General features: G+C 27.1%; 1 protein-coding gene across 3 annotated transcripts in view; it reads right to left on the bottom strand.

Annotated features, from left to right (window-relative positions):
* LOC123299018 (probable phospholipid-transporting ATPase IA) overlaps positions 1-19,825 on the bottom strand; it is a 67,323-nt gene that overhangs the window by 31,744 nt on the left and 15,754 nt on the right. For 2 of the 3 annotated variants that reach the window (XM_044881146.1, XM_044881147.1), the window contains exon 1: positions 2,040-2,378. The exons of the other annotated variant lie outside the window; for it this stretch is intronic. In XM_044881146.1, coding sequence (XP_044737081.1) covers positions 2,040-2,154 — 115 coding nt within the window. In that variant the 5' untranslated portion in view covers positions 2,155-2,378. Of the gene's footprint in view, positions 1-2,039; positions 2,379-19,825 lie in introns of those variants that run through there. 3 annotated transcript variants of the gene reach the window in all.

The following is a 19,825-nucleotide window of genomic DNA, read 5'->3' as shown; positions in this document are numbered from 1 at the left end:
GTCTGTCTGTCTGTCCGTCTGTCATCACGATTACTCAAAAACGAAAAGAGATATCAAACTGAAATTTGTATAGCGTGTTTAGGACGTAAAAAATGAGGCCGAGTTCGTAAATGAGCTACATAGAAATGAGCAACATAGGTCAATTAGGTCTTGCGCCCGTAGGACCCATCTTGTAAACCGTTAGAGATAGAATAAAAGTTTAAATGCAAAAAATGTTCCTTATAAAAAATAAGCAACTTTTGTTTGAAACATTTTTTCGTTTGTCAAATTGTATAGTATGTATATTTTGGCTATATCAGTTATATATGTGTGGTATGTATGTATGCGTAATGTGACAGAGTAATCAACACTGTCTATACATGGTATTTCAACAATTAACTCAGTCAATTGTTTGTTTTCACTTGTTTAATTTATTTTTTAAATGTTCAGAAGTTTGCTATTTTCTTTAATATAATCATTATTATTATTATTCTCTTGATAATCCTATTTTCTTAAATATAATGAAAAACATAATATTATTTTGGAATTTAGCCATGTAGGTTGGATTTTATCTTTCCACATGATAATATATACACAATGTAACACCATTCATTTTATATTCTAACAGATTAAAATTTTTAATAATGTTAAATTCTAATTTTATTCAAATTGGTAAAACAAAAAATTTAAAAAAAAAAAATTAAACATCATGCTTCGTTAATTAAAAACGAAAAATAAACCACACATAAATTAACATAATTTAATATTAACAATTTGAAAAATAAATAGTCAGGGAAAAAAGAAAAAATCGAGACTTCTTTGATTCTGGTCGAATAATCGTCAAATATCAAGTTGACATTAAGATATAGACTTTAATTCTTTTAAATTTGAGAATTAGTTTATTAAGTGGATCAAAAGTTCAAAATACGCTACTACTCATTTTCGGGACGATTAGTCACCCGAGACGGTAAGCCATCGGAAAGAATTTTATTTTGAAAGATCTATACAGGGTTTTGTAGTTTAACAAGTAAGAAATAATTTGCACAAAAATAGCAGAAATTATTGGGAGACATCATGTCCTGACAACAATTTAGATCCTAAAAGGTAAGAGAGAAAATAAGAAGTTAATTACACTTTAAATTAAGAAGTTAATCCTCATAAAAAACTAACATTTTTTCGAAAATCGTTAGCTCTCGGAGAAAATATCACTTAAAAACATTTGATTATTGCATTTATTCGAAAGAAAACTCGCTATCTAGAGAAAAATGCTTTAGTCAAAAGTTGTCAAGGGTAATAGAGGACATTCACCTAAGGCCATGACTGATCTGAAATTCTAGTTTCAAGGGCAATTGACCTTGATCTTCAAATGATGTTCAAAATTTACATAGGGTTAAAAGTTATTAATACAGACAAATAACCTTTATGGTCTTTCATAACTTTTGTCTAAAAAAATTTTCCTCCGAAAGCTAACCATTTTCGAAAAAATGCTTAAAATAAAAAATGTTATTTTTTATGAGAACTTTCTCATTTAAAGTTTTATTTTATTTCTTACCTTTTAAGATCTAAATTGACTATTAAAGCAACCTGAAGAATTAGATCCAATCTGATGCCAGAACAAATTATTAAGGTATTTTTTGATTGGTTTACTGCAAAACGAGCTATTAGCTATAATATATTAAAATGGCTCACCCTGTATAGCCACAATTACCCTACAGAATGAGAGCGTGAAAAAAATTTTGATTCTTCACACAAAAATTATATCCACTAAAATGGCGGGTAAAAAATTATCCGTGCTCCAAGATGATGTCTAAGCCCATGGATAAGTCTTTAAAATTGGAATTAAAATTTCATCCTCATGGGATCATTTATAGCCAGTATCCAATACAAACACTCGAAGTAGCGAAATCCTTTTAGACATTTAGAGACTACTAAATCTGTAGGAATTTAAAATTGTTCTAAATTTATAATAGATCAAAATCAACGAAGTCTCGATTGCTTTTTATCCACCTTTATTTCTCTGACCAAAAAACAAACAGCCAAACATTAATATTTATTTTTACCTTTTAAAACTCGTGGTTGTCCAGTATCACAGGATTGTTGTGCTCCATCTTGTGCATCCTCACCAGCGGACATGTGCGTCAATTCAATAGTTGTTGCAGGTTTTAAATTTGACATTATTATTTATTTTAATAATAAAATAGATTTACAAAAATATATTCTAGAAATTTAATTTTTTTTTTTTTTTTGAACACTTTTTTTTTATATTTTAAAATATAACGTCATATTTGTTACGTCATTTTTTGCATACAATGACGTCATGATTTTTTCACACTTAACACATCACGTTAATAACATTGTTACAATTTTGTTTTGTCTAATTGTATAGACAAAAACAACAAGTATCACTATAAAAGAAAAGAGAAAAAAATACAAAATTATTTTTTATGTTGGATAATTCAAGAAAAATAATTTCCATGAAGCCCGTGATTATTGTTTAGTGATTTTCCAACCCATTATATTAATTTTAGTGTGTTTAAATTATTGTGATGCATGCACTAAAAAACTAATAGTTAAGTAAAAAGTATTAAATAATAATAGATCTTAGAAATACTATGTGATAGTGTTATCAATAAAATGATTAACAAAATGTAATTTTTATCACCAAATAAAAAATTAAAAAATATCAAAAATTCCAAATTACAAAAAAAATTTAGTGTGATCTAGTTCAGGGTGCTGTAGTGTTTTTCTTTTAAAATACAACTATTTTGCAATCCAAAGTGACGCTAGTATCAGTCGCAGTTCAATCTTGAAAATCTTTATACGTTTAACTATAGAAAATAAATTGGCAGTACATAGTCGGTGTGGTACTGAACTCGTGTGAGTGCCACCCCTGTAGCCCACACGACTAACTTCCCAGAGGGCGAAAACATTAAAAAGAAGGTCTTGTTAGCCTTAATAGATTATTCTTCGAACATGTACTGCAGCTTATGCTGGAACGATCATTATCTTCATAGATAAATGATGTGTATTTTCCACTTTTCAGATTCTGTTTATTCAGTTTTTTTAAGTTTGTTTATTACCATTAAAAAACGGCTTAACTAATTCTGCTGAAGAATGTTTCAGTTCTTAAATACGCGATTACGCGTCGAATAAGCCCAATCACGTGTTAATGTCCTAGCTGGTTCGCGAGATAATCGAGGCGAATGAATCCAAACGAACATACGCACATAACACACACACACACACACACACACACACACACACACACACAGGCATCATATTGAAAAGGTTTGATTCGGATATCGGAAATTTTCGTTTAAACAAAATTTTTTAATTAATTTTTCATGTAATTTTAAAACTGATGTTTTCTCTAAAATTTAAATTCAAACGCCAGTGAAGTCAACACATTGCTTTAGAAACGCCACCGTACTGAGAAATGATAAATGATTTCTTTCTCAACTTGCTTTTACTATATTATGACTTATTTTTCCATAGAAACAAGTCGAAAAATATTATAAATAACAATTTTTTTATTAATAATTAATAAAAAAAAATGGAATAATTAATTTTTTTTTTTAAATTACTTAGGTATATAGTATATAGTTTAGATATTCGTTGTGTGCGTAGTCATGGTATGGACAATAAAATGGATGCCAGCGCTTCCAGTGAAAAATTTTGGCGATAAAGAAGGCTGTTATGACTAATTTGCAATTCTTTACATATTAATGTTATAGAAAATGTCAAATTAAAATTATTTTTAAAATGTAAATTATCATAATTATTTATTTAAATTAGTGAGACAATAATATTAAATTTTCAATGTAAGTCATAAATACAATTCATAAAATTATAAATGCATCCATACAATTCTATAATTAAAGTAATGTATCGTTACCATGGAAAAGCCTCCAATAAAACACACGCACGGTGCGAATAGATGAATTATTCTTTCATCTATATATGATTCTGCTACAAAATAAAAATTAATGCAATTTCTCTATTATTTTGAACAATATTTTAGGTTTCAATGAAAGATGCCAAAAACGAAATTTCTTATCGATTTTATCCATTTATAATTAATCAAAATTTTACCAATATTGTATGTTATTTTTTACCGTTAGAGTATAACTTTGAATTATTTCGTATGTTGACTAACACTAAGTCAAATGTGATCACTTCGAATATAGATAGTACTATGCTCATAGACAGAAGTAAAGTTCAACATCGCACAAATGACGATCATGCAAACGTACGTATTTTTTTCACTTTATTTACAGGTGTTGATTCTGCAATGCGACGGTATGGCTACGTTAAATACTTATTATGGCAACATTTTTAATCCAAAATTTTTTTAACGATTTTAAAAATAATTTTTCACATTAAAAAAATTATTTTGTGGTTTTATTTCATACTGAGTGTTTCAGGTTAATTAAATTTTATTCCACGATAAAATTGATGATTCAATTGTGACAAAAAATCCCTTCCCCAGAAGTCAGTATCGATAACTATGAATTATTTTTGTATTTCCAAGATTCAATATTATATAATTTTTTTCTTATGGAGCTAGAATAAAGGAATTGATTCCCCTTGATAAACATGCAATGGTTTTTTAATAAGAAATCTTCGCCATACTAAAAAGTGCTCAGTTCTGTAACTCGGACGGTTACAGTAGGGCACATATTAGCATCTTCTCAGATAGTCAGGCCGACCTTCGGACCCTTTAGGCGTCAAGATTGCAATCGAGGATAGTCTATGTATGCCATGTATGCTTCGAAGAGCTAAATCGCTTGGCACTGAACAACACAGTCAGATTGATCTGGGTACCGTACCATTCTGGAGTTAAAGCCCGAGAGGAGTTGTCTCAAACTTGATTACTGGGACTTTGTGCAGGGCATACGTCAGATTAAACTGTGTATAACCACAGCTAGGCCATTCGATTATGCTTGCTGGAAACTTACTAGATTCCAGTTGAGAAGGGTAGTGAGACTCTTGACAGGACACTGTCGATTGAACTATCACCTTTATAACATGAGGATCTCTGACGATTTCAATTGTAGGAACTGTGCCTTAGGACAACGAAACCTCCATATATATTATTTAAACCTACAGTAAAATGCAGGGCGTCCGATTCAGAATGTCCGTGGCGTCTGGCTTCTGTTATCCCAAGACGTGTCGTTTTTGGATGACTGGATATTGTCAAGGAGGGCACAGAGGGTACCAAAACCTAGACCCCTTGGTCTAGGAAAAAAGTAAAAGTTATCAAAAAATGAAAAGCTTGAAGTTCATTGTAACAAAAACACCATCTAATAAAACTTCAATAAAAATTTAACCTAAATTATACTTATCCTAAATTATACTTAATAATAATATTTAACCTTTAAACATTCTTGTATGATTGTATAAAAATTTATAAAAGTAAAGTATAAAATTACAGGTCTCATGATGATAAGAATAATTTGTTTTTTAAATAGCTAGGTTTAATACTATACATATATATATATATAGTTAAGTATATACACAATTAAAAATGTACACATTTTTTTGTTTAAATAACGAACGACAAGTGTAGAAAAAGTTATGTACAAGGTATTGAAAAAGCCGGGATAGAATCAAATTTGTATAAAAATTAAGTTTTTCGATTAAACAATTTACATTGTACAAACATATATCAAAAATACTCATCGCTTCAGAGAAATAATCACCAATTACTCTTGCATTTATTTTCAATTAAGCAAATACGGATCTTTAAAGACTACTTGAAAATATAATTTTCGGTTATTCGCACCGTGCGTGAGTTTTATTAGAGGCGTTTCCATGGTAACGATACACTACTTTAATTATAGAATTTTATGGATGCATATATAATTGTATGGATTGCATTTATGACTTACATTGACAATTTAATATTATTGTCTCACAAATTTAAATAAATAATTATGATAATTTACATTTAAAAAATAATATTTATGCAATTTGATTTGTTATTTTCACAGTTTTTTATGCATTCAGTTTAATTAATTAGTGTTTTTCAATAATTTTAATTTGACATTTACTATAACATTAACATATAAGGAATTGCAAATTAGTCATAACAGCCTCCTTTAACGCCAAAATTTTCACTGGAAGCGCTGGCATCGATTTTATTGTCCCTACCATGACTACGCACACAAAGAATACCCAGTATTTTTGAGTACACCGTATATATTTTATTTGGTTTTTATTTGGGTGACCTAAAAATTTATATAAAAATTTTTTATTTATGTACACAACAGTTTTTACACGCATATTAAAATTTTATGAAGGCAACAAACAAACATGGACAGCCAGTCAGTCATGAGATGAAAACAAAAGACTTTATTTTATTTTGCATTCTGTATTTGACGAAGAAGTTTTAAGCACCTACTAAAATATAGTATTTCAACGAGGAGTCATTAAAAACATTTTGTACAGAGTCGGATTTTATCGATTTACATAGATAGATGCATCACACCTAGTTGGTTCTCTCGATGTGTGACTAGAGAAATTCGATTTATTAATCCTTACAGATGAATAATTATTTTCGAGACTCGTGGAGTAAGAACAAGGCTTAAATTTTTGGTAAATATTCACAATATTTGTACAGTTATTAAGGATGTACGAGGGTCGGGGCAACTTTGGATAAACAGCTTGATTTTTTTTTACGTGTAAATGGACTAAGTCTAAATGAATTCTGAAAATTTTAGGGGAGTTTGCCCGATCATTTAATTTAAATAAATAAATGACTTCAAAAGTAGGCATATTTAAATTTAGTCTTATGGGAAAACCGTTGATGGATAATATGTTTTTATAGATTTCTCCAAAACTAGTCCTAATAAATAATTAAAAACAAAAAAAACAGTTGTGCCCGATTAATTAAGGATGTATGAGCACGGTAGTGGGGACACAATTAAAAAAAAAATTTGTTACAGAAAATTGAAAATTTGTTTTAAATAATTAGCTTTCAATATTTTAAAAACTAAGGCAGACATCGAAAAATTTTATTTTCATTTTTCGTCCGCATTTATGAAGTTATAACAAAATGTATCATCAAAGTTGAAAATAAGGTACAAATAATTTCAACTACAAGTCTAAACTTGCCCTGGCGCTTGTACTACCTTAATAAGTGCGTTAGTACAGAAGTTCTTAACTAAGTTCAACTGCCTTAAAAACGATTGCTTATGGTATTCCTAAAAAGTGAAAAACAATGAATATAGATTTCCAAAAATTTATCTTAAACCTTGGGGTCAGGAAAAAAAGGTCAAAGGAAAAATTCAAGTCTTGTTTTTAAGTAAAAAACGTTTCAATATTTTATTCCATAGATTCTATTGGTATGCTATATTTCCAGCACAATGTGTAACTTATGGGGACTTTCTCATCAAAATTTAAAAAAAAAATCATTTTGTAATTCTTATTTGTTATACCTAAAACAAATATTTATCAATTCGGCTCTGTTTGAAACAATTTTAATAGCTACACATTTTCCTAGAATGGTGTGATAAACTAAAATGGCATGTGATATCATAAGAATAAATTATTGGCAAAATTATTTGTATTATTAGAAAGAAAATGGGTATCACGGATTTAAAATTTTTCCGGATTAATTGATGTTATGCGAAAGCCTTGTATACATTGTTAACCATATTTAGTTTTGTAGACCAGAATTATAAGCATTTACATTATTTAATAAACCTCGGATGAAAATTTTTTCCCAGTTTCTTGATATATTTAGAAAGACTTTTATAAATTTTTATCAAAATGTAGCAGTCCAGAGTTATGAGCATTTTCATTATTTAACCAGCCTTTAACAAGTGAAGGGAGTGGGTTTCCAGATGAAAATATTTTCCAGTTTCTTGATGTTATTACAAACGCGTTTTTAATCAGATCTAATGTTGCAGACCAGAGTTATAAATTAAATCGTTTTATCTGTATTTTTTAATCCAACTGCTAGCTTCAGCCTCATATCATTTTCCTGTGTATCTTTATACCATGTATAAATGTGATATATATCAAGGTATACTAAGTTTAGGTATGCTTCAAACAAAATTTTGGTATAGGTGTTCATTAAATCATCTATTTAGTCCGTTTCCAGTTGTCCGTCTGTCTTTCGTCTGTCTGTCTGTCTGTCCGTCTGTCATCACGATAACTCAAAAACGAAAAGACATATCAAGTTGAAATTTTCATAGCGGGCTTAGGACGTACAAAGTGAGGTCGAGTTCGTAAATGAGCAACATGGGTCTATTGGATTGTGGATCTGCAGGACACATCTTGAAAACAGTTATAAATATAACAAAAGTTTAAATATAAAAAAATTCCTTATAAAAAAATTAACAACTTTTGTTTGAAACATTTTTTCGTAAACCTCACTGTTCACTCGTTAAATTGTGTAGTATGTATTATATAGGAATATCAGTTATGTATGTGTGGCATTTCAACAAATAACTCAGTCAATTGTTTGTTTTCACTTGTTGAACTTAGGGCGAAGCTGCAAACACAGCTAAATACACAATATATAAAATACACAATATATAATAAATATGTATAAATAGTTTTACGTGTATATAAAATATGTTTTTCTTTATGTTGTGAATAACTAAATATGTTTTTCCGTTAATATTTATTTATAATATTGTTAGTATTATTTAAATTCGTAGTCAGGGGATACACGGACGGATATTACGATACACATATCGTACGAACGTAAATACTAAATACGTATACGTCGTAATACGAACTAATCATATGTAAATGTTGATGTTGTTTTACACTGTGTAACAATTATTTATGTAAATTTTTATTCTTGAGTTCCTATAATTCCTTTACGTATATTCCTGAAGTGGTGTACAGTATGTTTATATCAGGATTGTCTTTACGCATGTTTAGTCATAGGTAAATTGTAAAACAACCTATTCGTTGTGTGCATAGTCATGGTAGGGACAACAAAATAGATACCAGAGCTTCCAGTGAAAAATTTTGACGATAAAGGAGGCTGTTATGACTAATTCGCAATTCTTAACATATTAATCTTACAGAAAATGTCAAATTAACAATGATTAAAAAACACTAACTAATTAAACTTGATGCATTAAAAATTGTGAAAATAAGAAATCAAATTGCAAAAATATTATTTTTCAAATGTAAATTATCATAATTATTTATTTAAATTTGTGCGACAATAATACTAAATTGTCAATGTAAGTCATAAATGCAATCCATACAATTATATATGCATCCATACAATTCTATAATGAAAGTAGTGTATCGTTAGAAACGCCTTCAATTAAACTCACACACGGTGCGAATAGTCAATTTTCCAACTATTTGAAAGTTGTAGCCATAGATAATAAATATTTATATTATACTATAGATAGGCATCTCTACCATCACCAAGGAAACTTGAGATTTAGTTCTCACTCTGTTCACCAGACAGCGCTTCAATCAATTGACCGCCTTTTTTAAAATACTCAATGCCAAATCTAAATACAATTTAAATTTTTACTTTTTTTGTTTTACTGTTTTAGAACATGTTTTGGTATCAAATTTTTATTTGAAATGTTATCAAATATCTTTCTCCAAATCATGTGCTTAAAACAGTAAAACAAAAAATAATTAAATATTTTAAAGAAAAAAAAAACGCTTTGAAATTATAAAATAAATTTATTAAACAACTAATCTTTTATTTTTGTTTATACTTTTATGTCAAATTTTATATTTCTTATATTTACGTAAAGCTAATTTTTTAATCCTATCAGTAGCAAATCTTAAATCTATTCCCCTCAAAATATTATTTACATTCCGAACCCACACCCTTGTATAAAATAAAAACATTCTATTTACAAATAAAAATTTTAAATCGCGTTTCTTACAACTAAAATTAAAACTAATAAATGTTTGCATCCGTGTTTGCATTTTCCAATCTGTTAAGATATGTTTCATTTTTATCTTTCAACTTTCGAGCAAGTTTTAACATATCTTTCGCAATATGGTAATATTTTCTTGCTGTTTTCGATAGTTCTTTCACCCTTCTCACATTTCCTTCTTTTAGTAAATACATTTTTTTCTTCAAATCTATGAAAATAAAATATAGATTTTTCATAAAATAGAAAAAAAAGAAACAAGGTTGGCAACAAACCTATTTGAAACGCAGGTCGAATTTGTTCTTCTTCGATATTTATGGCCATAATCTTTCGACTCGTAGAAACAATAGGCGTCCCTAAAAATTGATTTCATTTAAATTTGCCGTTATTGATAAAAATTAATTAAAAATTTTTTGAACAACAATTAAAAAACTCATGTTCTATATACATAATATTATGATTTTAGGTATCAAATAGTGAAAAAGTACAAAAGCTCCTAAATTTCAATAACAATTCAATTTTTTGTGATTTAATAAAGTATAATTGAATCCAAACAGATTGTAAGTGAGCACAAAATATGCCTTCTCATGAAAAATCATACAGAATTGGATGGTGGTTCGCTATCAAAAGTTCTCCTTTAAAAAAACGCTAATAAAAGCTAAATTTTCCAAGCGTTTAAGAAAATAAACTTGTGTTTCATGGCGATTTATTCAGTAGACATAACAAGTTAAAAAATTCATTAATGAATATTTAATATCTCTTTAGGTTTTATTTTTATTCTCATAACTATATTTTTATATTTACTTTTTAAATTATAATTGTTTGTATCTAACAATTAAATTCACTCACCAGGTCGTTTTGATGCAGTTTTGTTCAAATTTATGTTCGAGGTCTCTGCATGTAAAAATTGTGAACCTAAAATAAATAAAAATTACCTTATAATCAAATTGTGTCTACATTCGTGGTTCCTCTATAAGACCTACATACAATAATAAATTAAACATACGTTAGTTACATAAGGATTTTAACTTACTACTTAAGTGGAGGCTAGGAAAAGCATTAGGCTTTAAGTTAGTTCGCAATTTTCCTGTTGAAGCCTGGAGTTTCATTTCGTCGGCGAAATGTAAATCGCAGACACGATAGTTTTCACGTTTGGAGTATTCGATGTCCGTTCGACCAATCGCTATTGTCCAATTTTTAAACTTCTGAAAAATTAAGTCTTTCAAGAATATTTCTATCCAAGTTAACAATTTTTGTACTTACCTCAAAATTCTTAGGAATCACATGTAAACTAATATCCTTCTGTGTTTTTACACAACCTTTCACACAACAATGAAAAACCATCTTAATATTAATTTAATTTTTAATTAATATTTTATTTGACACTATTTCAGATAAACTTTTGTATTAGTCTGTCAAATTTGACCAGGCAACTATGATCAAAATGATTGTAGAAATTTAGAAAGTTTATGTGATACATACAACGTTTTTGTAATATTCATTGCCTATACTGTATAAATTAAGAACTTGATCTACAGTAGTGAAATCTGTTGAACAGAGTGATAAGTTTTTGGAACTCACATGGTAAAAACAGTTCAAGTTTCTTATCTATATTATAATTAGTTGTCTATGGTTGTAGCAATATTACAAAAAAAATGCAGAGAAAAATTATTTTTCGAATAACTATAAAAAAAACCAAGATAAATCCTACCAAAGATGTGTTTTTATCTCTAGCAAAACCTTTCCTTTTATGGAAAGATCTTTAACATCCATGAAAATCCTTTGTATTAATATACAAACTAGTCCATAATTTAAAAAAAATTTATGAAATATTAACAATTTTTTAATGGTTTTTTGAGGTAATTTTCCACTTTTATTCCAACTAAAAAATTTAAAACTTTCTGTACATTTACATGTATTTATTATTAAAATATATTTACGTCATAAAAATTTATATATATTTAATAATAATAAATATAACAAAATAATAAATTCATCTACGCTTATCCCCCCCTCCTCCCCCAAATAACAAATAAAAAATGATTATTCTACAATATCGACATAATTTTAACATGTACTTCCGATCAAATAAATTAATTTAATTGAAATGAAAAATTATAAAAAATATTTTATTACAATTTATAATTCAAGACTAAAAAGTGCATATTTATATTAAAAATATGGTGGAAGCGTTGGTAAGAAAAAGGGAATTTTAAATTTTAACAAACTTTTTTCATTTTTATATTTTAATGCGATTATAGTGATCCGATTAAGACATGCCTAAGTGATTTCATCGAGAAGAGTCTTTATTTTCAAATACAAAATCGTATCGAACAGATAGACAAGAAACTGTCAAGTTTGTTTATTTTGAATTTTTAGAAATCTTTGACAATAATTTATGAAAAAAATTTTTAGTAAATTCATTAACCCCGATTGTGTTTTTACTAAGCCATTGCACGTTACATCTTCCAAAAATTTGTTGTAAAATTGGGATTTTAAACCTAATATTTTTGTTGTTGACAAAAATGGAAAGATGATTTTCAAAAGAGAAACGAAAACACCCGACAAAAAAATGTTCGTAAAACATTGTTGTGACGTAATAATGTTAATTGAATAGTTTACACTGTATACAATTATTAATTAACATTATGACGTTACACGATCTTTTACGAACATTTTTTTTAATGGGCGTTTTCGTTTCTATTTTGAAAAGTTCTTTTAAAACTCTCTGATATCTTTTACCGTTTTGTTTTTATTTTAAATTAAAAATGTATCTCATATTTGATTACCCTATAAGTTATTCTGTTAATTACGTTTATTATTTTGTTCGTTTTACCCGAGCATTTTAAACTTAAATCGATTATTAAGTACTATTTCCATCAGCATGTGGGTGGACTTGCTTTGTAGCTTAAAAACTTCACATAAAACTAATTTATTATTAAACTCTATTCAAAAAAAAATTCATAAAAATATCTTTTTTTATATTTTGTTATACATAAAAGATATTCTATATCGAAAATATCGAATGTTCGATCACATATACATTAATATTCAATTAACGTTTCTATTTTATAATAAAGGTAAGGTATAATAAAAATATATATGAAATTATTTTTAAACCATTTATGATGATAAAAAAGTTTAATAATCGTATGGATTTATGAATATTTATGAGATTTTTCTAATAATATTATTCTACAAAACTATTTTAAACACTTTAATGTATAATTAAAGTTTCCTTACCGCGACTATAAATGGCGAGGGTTATGTGTTTGACCCATATGTATGTCTGTTCATCTGTTCGGACCTAGCTTCTAAACTACTTATCATAATTTGACAAATGAGGTGTCGTTAGAAGCGTTTTCATCGCCAGCTGGTTATAGGCTATATATAGAGGTGTCACGTTAAATTGAATATGACACCCTCTAGAGGACATAAAGTTATGATCAAAAAAACAAATTTCGATTTAATGATAGCGTGTTTGGTATCAAATTAAAGGACGTAATTAGCACTTTTCAAAAATATATAATTATTATACTAAATCACGAAATTATAACCGCAAAATAGTTTAAAGTGAATGTACTTTCGCCTGTTCCAGCCTAACTTCTAAAATACTAATCATAATTTGACAAATGAAGTATCGTTAGAAGCGTTTTCATCGCCAGATGGTTATAGGCTATGAGATGTCACATTAAATTGAATATGGCGCCCTCTAGAGGACATAAAGATATGATAGCACTTTTCAAATACGACTATGTATAATAATATGAATAATAATAATAGTTCTCTATTCTCTCTACCTCTAAGATTAAACAGTTTTCCACAGGACCGAAAAGAGATCCCCCGTCGGGGTTTTAGTTTTCGAACTTTATTTCATTACGTTTTTTATCGGGTTAAAGTTCTTGAAAAACTCAAGCATGCAAATATCAATCATATGGGGTAAAATAGTTAAGAATGACATTTAAAATAGTGCATTTTCAAAATTTTAATAGTTGATCAAATAAGTATTCTAAATTGAAATAATATTAAAAAATTGCAGTCCTGATGTCCACCAGAATACGATGTTATTGAGAAGTACATCTCTAGAAATTTATATGTGGCCTAATTATTATTAATTATTAATATAAAATTTTTCTTCTCTGTACAAAAATTTTCGTGAGAAATATATTTCTTTTTTTCAAAGCAGTCGAAAGATTTTCTAATTATTGCTGGTGTTAAAATTTCTAATATTTAAATCTTAATTAGAGGAAAGCGAGCATATTGTATTCATAAATTTTACTAAATTACTCATTTTTAAAAGGGAACATTTCATTTACGAGAATTTTCGGAAAGGGATAATTTGATAGGCTTTAAATTAAGCCACTCAAAAATGTCTAGAGGAAAATTTAAATCAATGAAATTATACACGGTCCTTTTTTTAACTTGGCATGAGTTTTTTTTAACTTGACACTTGCAAACCTCTTGAAGGTTGGCAAAAAATTGTTTTAAAAATCCAGTGTATGTGAATACAGAATGTTACACAATGATCTTCTGTAGTTCTACCTTAGGATTTTTAACCGACTTCAAACAAAAACGGAGGAGGTCATCAATTCGACTGTATTTTTTTTTTAATGTTTGTTACCTCAGAACTTTTGACTGGGTGAACCAATTTTGATTGATCTGTTTGAAAGCTGGTGCTTCCCGTTTGGTCCCATTTCATTTTGATCCAGTTCTGACAACAGCATCCATGAGAAAATCATTAAAGTTTTAAATTTGCTGTAAGTATGCACGACAAGAGGACGAATAACTAAATATCACTTCGATGATTCTTTTTTTAGTGACAAATTAGTTTGTGTAGTGTACAAATTAGTTCAGATTCACTAAAAATCACAACAACAAAAAAAACTTTTAACAAAAAGAAAACCGACTTCAAAAGAAAAACTTTTCCAAAATAAATTAAAATGCACTAAAAAGTAAAAAAATAACGATAATATAATGTAGTTAAAATTATTATTATTTTTGGAGTCGGTGTCAGCCAAGGAAACAACTCTGACAGAACAGTTTTCTACATTAGCTTGGCTGACACCGACTCCAAAAATAACAATAATTTGAACTACATTATATTATCGTTATTTTTTTACTTTTTAGTGCATTTTAATTTATTTTGGAAAAGTTTTTCTTTTGAAGTCGGTTTTCTTTTTGTTACTAGTTTTTTTTATTATACTTTATAATAAATTATATTACAATGAATACAACAGACTGGTGAATTTTTCGTATATTTGAAATAGGTCATTATTAAATTTTAATAAATAATTAGATGAGGCTAAAGACGTGTTTCAATGATATTATATGTATAGTGTATAAAAAAGAGACAACATCAACAATATATTCAGTTACGTTATATAAATAATATATTATTGAACAATAATAATGCTGAAAACTACGTACTCCTCCATAATTGAATTCTTGATGATCTGAATATTGATTAGACTGTGATATTGTAGATATAACAATAGTCTGTTCTGTTATTTCAACTTTCAAAGAAAGTGTGTAATCAAATCTAATTTAAGAATGTATGAGCACGATAGTGGAGGCACAAATTTAAAAAATATATATTTTTAATTTTGTTGGTAAATTATATTATAACTTGACGATATAAGACGAAAAGTAAGAATACAATTTTTCGATATGTGGCGTAGTTTTCAAAATATCGAAAATTGAAAATTTTGTTTAATTATTCAGCTTTCGATATGTCAAAAACCAAGGTACATATCGAAAAAATTTTATGATTATTTCTACATTCTTGAAATTATAACAAAATTCATCATTAAAGTTGAAAATCAGATAAAAATAATTTCAACCATAAATCTATCCTGCTCTTACATCCCTTATATGGACGGCGACACTTGGTTTTTTTTCATTTCTATGTTATTGCTTATATGTTTACTTTCTATTAAAAAGTTGTTTTTTTTTAATTTGTTTCCATTCATTCCAAGTGAAAATTATCAAAAACTTTCAAAATATATCATTTTTTAAGATTCCTCTATAAGAGCCAATGTATTTTATATCGATTTTCAATGCCTTTTTCTTAATTTGCACGGATAAAATCTGCCTATAAAATTTTGAGCCTTTAAATCAAACATTATTGTCATGCTCATACATTAACAATATTTACAATAAATATTTTTACCAAAAAATCCATACAAAAAACAAAAAATTTTTTATTTCATAAACTTTTCTTTACTCAGTTTTCAAATCACTCAGTGCTAAAACAATCTTTAAAGTGAAATTCGGGCATTTTATTGAGTGATTTTCATTTTATGTATTCAAAAAATGAAAATTAATAACATAAAACTAAAATCAAAACTGAATTTAAGTACAATCTTACAAAAAGGTAAAGCTTTTAAAACTTGATTCATTTCAAAATTGTTATTATCATAATCTACATTTATAACCGACTTTAAACAAAAAAGGAGGAGGTTCTCAATTCGACTGTATTTTTTTGTGTGTTACTTCAAAAAGTTACGTTTGCGTGTTTTACTTCAGAACTTTCGACTGGGTGAACCGATTTTGATGATTTATCTATTTGAAAGCTGGTGTTTCCCATGTGGTCTTCCTTCATTTTGGTCCAGTTCTGACAACGGCATCCATGAGAAAACCATAAATGTCTTAAATTTGCATTAAGTATGCACGACAAGAGGACGAATAACTCAATATCATGCCAACCTATTTCGATTATTCTTTTTTTAGTGACAAATTAATTAGTGTACTTCACTAATAATCACAAAATAAAAAAAACTTTTAACAAAAAGAAAGCCGACTTTAAAAGAAAAACTTTTCCAAAACAAATTAATATGCACTAAAAAGTAAAAAATTAACGATAATATATAGTAGTTAAAATTATTGTTATTTTTGGAGTTGGTGTCAGCCAAGCTAATGTAGCAAACTGTTCTGTCAGAGTTGTTTCCTTGGCTGACACCGACTCCAAAAATAACAATAATTTTAACTACATTATATTATCGTTATTTTTTTACCTTTAAGTGCATATTAATTTGTTTTAGAAAAGTTTTTCTTTTGAAGTCGGTTTTCGTTTTGTTAAAAGTTTCTTTTACATTTAAATAAAAGCAATTTTAAATATTTAAAACAACAAAACCATTTTGTTTTCAATTTGTTAAATTATTTTATAAAACATTCAAAATATAAATAAAATACACAAATTACTACTTATAATATTTTCTCATCGATCAATGGAAAATTATTATTATTTTAAATAGAATTTCATTTATTTTTCTCTTAAAAGGAATATTTAGATATATATTTTTTTAAATAATTTGTTTGTATATTTATTATTCACAAAAAGTTAATATAATAAATATTTAAATATTTAACAAGGCCAATAAATAATATCATGCACAATTATTTCAAAGGATTAGGGCGTACTTAAGTAAGGGGTCCTTTGAAACAATCGAGAAAAACGCAAAAAAAGAATTTAGAATTTATCTTATACACTAAGTTTTATCGAAATTTAAGATAAAAAAAAAATCTCAATTTTTAGAAATTTTTTAATTTAATGATTGGATGCAGAGTTTCGGAGATATCCCAATATTTGGATTGATTTTAGTCCGTATCTCAAAAACTATTCGACCAGTCATCAAATGCACCCAATTTTTGTACTTTTTGGGTCAAAATTACCTTATATACTTAGTTTTATTATTTATTATTAATTGGAGATAAAAAACCTGTATTCAGCTTTTTATTATTTGAAGGTTGATTGAATCAAAAAGATTTTTATGGGAAAGAGATTTTCAAATATATTACTTTCCTACGCCTTCTCATTTAATAATTTCCCTAATACATATTTTACTTTTTAATTATTAAAACTAAGGTTTACCTGATGAAACCTATCCTAAAGTTCCTAAATTTTAACTCATTTCCACACAAATAGATTAATTAATTACATTTTTGATATTAATAAATTTAATTCTAATTTTATCTAATAAAAAAAAAGTTATAATTAACTAAAATTAATAACATATACTTAGGAAACGTTTTTACAAAATTAATTTTAATTATAGGGTTGGTTGATTTGTATGTTAAATTAAGTACCGGTAAAAATATCAAATGATAAGAGAAATATAATTAATTTGAAATATAAATATTTAATTTTTCGTTTATCAATGTCAACAGAAACAGAATATAATTTTTTATAAAAATAACTAGAGAGATACCCACCCGCTTCGCTGGGTTTAAAAGTAAAGATTGATAAAGCTCTCGCTTATCCCCTTTCTATAACACTCGAAATAATGGTAAGGATTTTTTTACTCAGGTAAAATATATCTATGGTTTTCTATTTGTTTAAATGTATAATAATCGTAACTATTCCTAGAGTCTATCAGAAAAGATGGCCGTGAAATATTTTATATTGACTATTTTTACAGAAATCTGTAATTTAGGTAATGTCAAATTAAATTAATTTTTAATTTTTTTTATTAATTAATATATCTTTATAAATGATAGTTTATGTGTTATTCTGAAGTATGAGCTATATTTCTGTACAGTTTCATTAAAAATCATTCGCTAGTTTAAGCGTGAAAGCGTAACAAACAAACAAACAAACATGCTTACTTTCGCATTTATAATATATAGAGATATTGTACTTTATTTTTCACAATGACAACACACTATACATTGAGTGAGAGAGATGATATTTTGTAAGTATAATTTTATTTTTTAGATAAAAATATTCTTGTAAAAAATAATAAATTATTGAGATAGTACAAAAATTAGAATAGAAATCCCAGAAACGGAAAATATAAATAAAATTATACTTGTATAGATATTCTGCAGTATGGATTTTTTTAAACTGTATATATGTTTCAAAAGTGGGAATATATGAGCATTAAGGTAGTACTATTGGTAATAGACTTTGCATTAAGAATTTATTGAAACTTGGCATAGTTGTCCATTATTATATCATAATTAACCAGTTAAATTTTTAGGGGCCTTCAGAGAACTGAAAAAAAGATATTTTAAAGATATTTTAACATTGATCCTTATGGGAAATCACAAATTTTATTTTATTGCACAAAACTGAACATTCAGATTTTCAGTTCTCGGACTAAAAACTTAGTATACTTTATTTATACTTAATAATTAAAAATACATTTAGAAAATCAATATTATAAATTGATTTTATGGAAGAATTATTAATAATAAATTATTAAATGTATCTTTATTAAAAAGTAAAATATATCAAAGTTTTCAAATAATTAATCTAGTAGCGTTTTTATTGTATCCAATATACGGTAATTAAATGGAGTTTCAATACATATTAATTATATTTTGGATTTATTTGCGCTCCCACCATAATTATAAAAAGAGTCCTCTCGGTGCTAAAAATGTTTTTCATAAAAATCAGAAAAGAGAGAAAGACAGTCCCACAAATCATCTCTAACTTTATATTAACAATTCTAAAAAATACAATCTGTTTATATATTACATATCATTACATTACTATCTGTTCGACGACCCTAAAAATCTACAAAATCGAGAGCTTTTAACAGAATTGTGTATAGAATATATGCTCCTTGATATTATTTGGATTAAATATTTAGAATTTTCTTCTTTTTCGACCTTGTGCTCATAACGAAGCGAATTATTAATCAATTCGTATGCCTTTTAAAGAATCGATAAAAGAAAATGAAAGAAAAAAGAAAAATTATAGTTTAACCGTTTTCAAACTTCGTATATCATCGGTTTCGTTTTTGCTTCCTGATAAAAATTAAAAGGAAATCATACACAAACATATTCGTAGAAATTTCGCAATGCCTTGTAAACTAACAGACAACATTGTTCCAAATTACAGACTAACAAAATCATAGAAATTTCTCTTCATTATTGAACCACGATCTATTATATTGCGTAGGTATATTAACAATATGTTAGCCCAATTTAATTTCCCGAAAATTAAATCAATTTAAAAAAATTTATCCTTG

The sequence above is a fragment of the Chrysoperla carnea genome, chromosome 4, assembly GCF_905475395.1.
Source record: "Chrysoperla carnea chromosome 4, inChrCarn1.1, whole genome shotgun sequence".
Classification (NCBI taxonomy): domain Eukaryota; kingdom Metazoa; phylum Arthropoda; class Insecta; order Neuroptera; family Chrysopidae; genus Chrysoperla; species Chrysoperla carnea.
The sequence above is the reverse complement of the archived record's forward strand: the minus strand, read 5'-3'. Positions and strand labels throughout refer to the sequence as shown.